The sequence below is a fragment of the Nicotiana tomentosiformis genome, chromosome 4, assembly GCF_000390325.3.
Source record: "Nicotiana tomentosiformis chromosome 4, ASM39032v3, whole genome shotgun sequence".
NCBI classification, from domain to species: domain Eukaryota; kingdom Viridiplantae; phylum Streptophyta; class Magnoliopsida; order Solanales; family Solanaceae; genus Nicotiana; species Nicotiana tomentosiformis.
In genome coordinates this window covers 100,001,443-100,007,202 of record NC_090815.1, presented here as the reverse complement: position 1 = coordinate 100,007,202, position 5,760 = coordinate 100,001,443, and the positions used below count along the sequence as shown (strand labels likewise).

The window sequence follows — 5,760 nt, the reverse complement described above, 5'->3', positions numbered from 1 at the left end:
TCAACTTCATTCATTCTTATGTGATGTAATACTGAATTTCTAGCGCCTGTTTAAATGTCATATATGCTGATGAAATGGTAGTAGTACTAGTTTTCAACAAGACAGAGATTTCTTTTCCCTTATTAAGTGTAAAATCTTTTTTTGATTGGGACAAAAACACCGATTTCGTGAAGAAAATGTTATAATAATTTGATTGCATTCTAAAATATATCGAGAAAAATTATCATGCTTAATAGTTACTCCTAAAAGGATTAATTAAGGAAGACAAGAGAAACTTTTGAACACGACAAGACGCGAAAGAAGCTTTGTGTGGAAAGTGTATTTCATTTTCCCAAAGGCTTAAAAAAAGATACTCTCTCTTTATTAGTATAATTAGGTTTTAAAAAGGTTAAGATATTTATATTGACATTCAAATCGAAAACTAAATACTTTAACCATTGTGTTAAAAGAAAACACAGTCTCTTCTAGAAGAAGATAGTAAATCATATTGTAAAGTTTAGTAATATTTTTGAATGTTATTTTAAATGTACCTCCTTTACGACTTTTTACAGTTTACCCTTCTTAACTAGAGCGAGAAAAATCCTTAGAAAATGATTTACTTTCTTCTGAATCAGATTCATGCACTTGGCAATATGTAAAATTGACAGTTTTTCCTGCGGCAATCTACTCACATGTAAGTCAGGATTTGAAGTTTATGAATTCTAAAATTATTATTGAACATGTAGCTTATTTAGTTACAGGGTTCGCTATTATATACTTATACATATTCAATAAGTTTCTTAATACAAATATAGGTCTAAATAAAAGCTACTGGATTCGTCGAATCTGTATTTACTTCTCTAGCTTCGCCCATGATTATCTACCTATTCTTTAACAATTGACATATGTATAAGGATGGGTGAAATATTTGCAAGGAAAAACTGTAAATTTTACATATTGCCTCGTGCATGCATCCGATTCAACAAGTTTTTTTAACTTGGACAATAGAAATTAATTAATAGCCTGTTTGGCCAACCCTCTCCCAAGCCAAAAGTACTTTTTTTCAAAAAAAAATATTTTTTTTTTAAAATTGAAGTGTTTGGCTAAGCTTTTAAATTAAAAAAAAAGTTTTTGAGTAGAAAAAAAATAACTTCTCTCCAAAAATACTTTTTTTGAAAAGTGCCTTTGAAAAAAAAATACATTTAAAAGCAGTTTTTTATAGTCTTGCCAAATACTAATTCTTGCTCAGAAATAATTTTCAAACTAATTAGTTAAACACAAACTGTTTCTCACCAAAAATAATTTTGAAAAAAATATTTTAAAGAAAAAACACATATCAAAATAAGCTAACCAAATAGACTAAGAAACAGAGTCGAAAATGAAAAAAATTACTCCTATGCTATGAATTAGTAAGCGCGTCAATACAAATACCAAACGTGGGTAAAAAAAAAAGTTTTGGGTCCAGAAAAGAAGTGAACTATGAGTGTGAACTACTGAGACCCTGACTTACATTGACTGTGTCATAGATAAGTCCAGTACAGAGCAGAGTTGTCAGCCATTCACCGCACGAGCAGATCCAAGCCAATCCACCTTTGTGTCTCTTCATTTTTCGACTTCTATACCATTTGATTTATGTGCCCGAAGTGAAAACTCTTTTTTCAATTCATTTTATATCTTTGTTTAAAATAAAATATTATTCTACCTTGTAATGACGGGGTAAATTTCACAAATATTTAAGCTCTTTAACTAGCTATTTTTACGCTAAATTATAGTACTCCGTTCCTCCCATTTGTTTAACCGAGAGACTTAGCACCACTGCTTTGGTTACTTAAATATTCTCTTATTCTGGGAAAATGAAATTCATTTACTTTATACTTTTATTATAACAATAAAAGAGTTTATGATCTGATATTCTGGTCCCCTCAATTATTGACAAATTCTAAATTTTGTGATCTCTCCATCCTCTTTTTCTCCCCCACTTTTTTTTCCGTCTACAATCTCCCCATGTATATTAGACAAGAAATTCAAAAAATAAAATAAATAACAAGGACTTACAATAAGAAATAAGAAAAGGACCTTATAATAATACATTAATGATCAAATGACAATAATGACGCGATTCCATAATTTTATATTCCCAACTGGCTTTACTTTACGTGGGGTTCTCATTGCTGGCGTGTCCCAATCAGAAGGACAAGAGGTATCACAACTTCACAGCATGACTAGGGGAATCTCATAGTAAAATACACAAAAAATAATTTAATATTTGGAAAATATATAAACCACACCTTTTATTCAGGAAAAAACAAAATACGAATTAATCATCACACCCTCCAGTGCTCTACTAGTTAGCTCCAACTCCAAAAAAGAAAAAAGAAAGAATAAAGAAAAAAGAGCTTGGTTTACCTAAAACTGAAAAAAAAAAAAAAAAAACACGATTATGGTTTTGCTAAAACCTGCAGTTTTGAGATTTTTCTTCCACTAAAAATGCAATAAAAATGGCTGCATAGATAGTAATAATTGATCAGTCAACCATTAATTGAACCTTGCAAAACTTGTTTACCAGCCCAAGATAATTTTGTAGAGAGAGTAGATATTTATATTAATCAACATCCCACAACATGTATATACATAGATTTGATATGCATTATATTGTGTGGGTAACATAGTGACCAACATATCAGTCGATATGCTTGATTTCCACTACCCTTAAACGGCGGCGACAGTCTCGCTTGTGGCGGAGACATCAGATCCCTTTCCGCCGGCCACGGATGAGTTTCTAGTATCCTTTCTTGATGCAACCAATGAACACTTCTCCTTCTTCTCGTCTATATTCATTTGCTGCTGTCTACACTCTAAGCTGCAAAAAGCACTATCCCCTCTGCAAAATAATCATCCAACACAAAATTAAGAATTTAATCACAGAAATATTTAAAGTAATTTCTTTACCAGACCAGTATACTTGAAGTAATTGAAATAAATTATTTACCATCTTTTCCAGTTTACTAATCCATCCTTATTAGTACTATAAACACCTAGCTATAACTTACTACTATTTAGATAATGTCATGAGTTTTTACACAGTGAATGCATAAAAATTAAATAATTTGTATGTGCGACTAGCAGGTACTCGATGAAATAAATGAAAAATAAAAGAAAAACATAGCTGGAGCCGGTGTACATGTTACAGTTCCGGTATCTTTATATACAAATTCTTAATTTAAAGAACTAAAATATTGAATACAGTAACTTCAAATCCTGGCTTAGCGTCTGAAACAAAAAATTGTAAGTGTGTATATAATAGTACCTGTACATGTAGATATCACGACCAGGGATCAAGCGACGTTTACAGAGGAAGCAAGCTTTCAAGAAATTAGCAGTTTCAACAAAATCAGCAGACTTTCGACGGTTTCTGGTCGTAGGGATTGTTTTAGCTGTGGTCAAAATACGCTGTTGTTGATCTTGCAGCTGGGTATTTATAGGAGAGATGGGTGTGAAAGGGTTGTGAGGATCAAAGGGCTGATAATTAACAGCAGAATTAGGGTCATGATTAAGGTTGAGATCTAAGGTGAATTCAGTCATACTTGTTGTTCTCTTCATTGGTGGCCTTGTCCTCTTCCCCAACAACATTTTCGCTACTATTTTTTCTTCTTCTAAATTCACAGTTATATGTTTCCTTTCCTTTGGTTTTGTACTAGAGTTTGGTTATGGAGGTGAAAGAAAGAGAGGTTTTTAGAGAGAGGAGAGGAAGAAGAAGAGGGGGGAAGAGGAGTAAGAGTGGGGAGATGTGTTGGGAAGATAAAGCAGAGAGCCCAAGTGCAAGGAGAGAATCTCGACCGTTTGATTATGTTGCAATATTCATGCAATTTTTAAATTTTTTTAGTATATGATTTTATCAGATTTCATTTCCGGGTCCTAACCTTACTCCACGAACCCTTCTTGAATAGTTTTTTTATTTTTTATTTAAAAAATGATAGTATATTTTTCTTTATAAAATTTATTTACTTTTACTATTCGCTTTTCGTCATCCCTAATGGCATGATTTAACGTGCTCACTTTATTTTTTATAAGAAGGGAGAAAATGAAAAGATATGAAAAGCTTTCACCACCATTTAATTAAAAAGAAAATATTAAAGTTCTCATACAATATTTCAAACGGCGAAGGACCAAATATACCCCTTTACAATGGTCTAAGAATACCCCTCGTTATATTATTGAGTTATATATACCTTTGCAGTCATACTTTGGTTCAAATATATCACTCATTTAAACGGAGGGACACGTGTCATCATCTTGTTAGTCAATTCTAAATATCTCCTAATTAATTAAAAAGATCCATTACACATACCCGAAAAATAAATTTTTTTTTGTAAAAACTCGAAAAGGCTAAATTGTTTTTTACTAAAAACTTAAAAAAAATAAAAAAAATCAGTTTTTACAAAAAAAAACTGCTTTAAAAACCTAAAAAATATTTTTTTAAAATAATATTTTTGTAAAAACTGAAAAAAAGAGCTGAAAATCAATTTTCTAAAGAAATATTTTTTGTAAAAACTAGAAAAAAACTGAATTATTTTTTACTAAAAACAGAAAGAAAAAAAAACGAAAATATTTTTTTTTCTAGTTTTTACAAAAAAACTGCTTTAAAAAAAGCTAAAAAATATTTTCTAAAACAATATTTTTGTAAAAACTGATGAAAAAAAACTAAAAAGTAATGTTTTTGTAAAAACTGAAAAAACAAATATTTTCTTTTTTTCAATTTTTAGTTAAAAATATTTTATTTCCAGTTTTTAATTGCTTTAAAAAATTACTTTTCAGTTTTTTTTTCAGTTTTTACAAATATATTGTTTTAGAAAATATTTTTTATTTTTTTAAAGCAGTTTTTTTGTAAAAACTGGAAAAAAAAATATTTTTGTTTTTTCAGTTTTTTGATTTTTTTTTTAATAGTTTTTTCCAGTTTTTACAACAAAAAAAAATTATTTTTCGGGTATAGGTAATGATTCTTTTTAATTAATATGGAGATATTTAGAATTGACTAACAGGACGATGACATGTGTCCCTCCGTTTAAATGAGGGGTATATTTGAACCCAAAGTATAACTGCAAGGGTATAAATAACCCAATAGTATAACGAGAGTATTCTTAGACCATTTTTGAAAGTAGATGAGTATATTTGGCCCTTTGGCGTATTTCAAATGTCAAAAAGTTTCTTTAATTTTTCAGAATTAGTGTTCAATCAAACACATTGATATAAAAATAGGATTGAGGGAGTACCTTTTTTATTTTCTAAATATGATTCACTCACAAATAGATAATATAAAATAATCTTTAGTGGACAATTTTTTACTTTTAGCTCACGCCAGAAACTATTTTATTTCGAACTGAAAAAGTATATAAAATTTATATAATTTTTGTATATAATATATAGAATATATATATAAAAAAATATATTTCTCAGACATTATTTTGAGAGTGATTGTATAATGTCATTTCCTCTGATATATTAAGGAAAGAAATGTCTTGGGCTTATGAATCTATTTCCAAAATGTCCTATGACAATCGGATGTGATTGGTCAGTGGTCCTAAAATATAAAAGAGAAAATCAACTTTTGTTTTTGGGATAACTGCATAATATAGTGGTTCCCAAATATAATACTAGCAAAGGAAAATATATATTTTTATATATTAATATATAATACACATATATTATACATATTATGTATTTTTTTATATTTGACTTATGGAGGTAATTATTTTTGTCGAACGGCAAAATATGTAACTTGTC

At 29.3% G+C, this 5,760-nt stretch overlaps 1 protein-coding gene across 1 annotated transcript; it reads right to left on the bottom strand.

Annotated features, from left to right (window-relative positions):
* Window positions 1-2,253: 2,253 nt before the first annotated feature.
* On the bottom strand, window positions 2,254-3,793 carry LOC104110189 (FCS-Like Zinc finger 5-like). The gene is made up of 2 exons (XM_009619636.4): window positions 3,287-3,793; window positions 2,254-2,860 (listed from the first exon to the last, which is right to left on the bottom strand). Exons 1-2 carry the CDS (start codon window positions 3,607-3,609, stop codon window positions 2,689-2,691), a joined length of 495 nt encoding a protein of 164 aa, XP_009617931.1. The 5' UTR covers window positions 3,610-3,793; the 3' UTR covers window positions 2,254-2,688.
* Window positions 3,794-5,760: the final 1,967 nt, after the last annotated feature.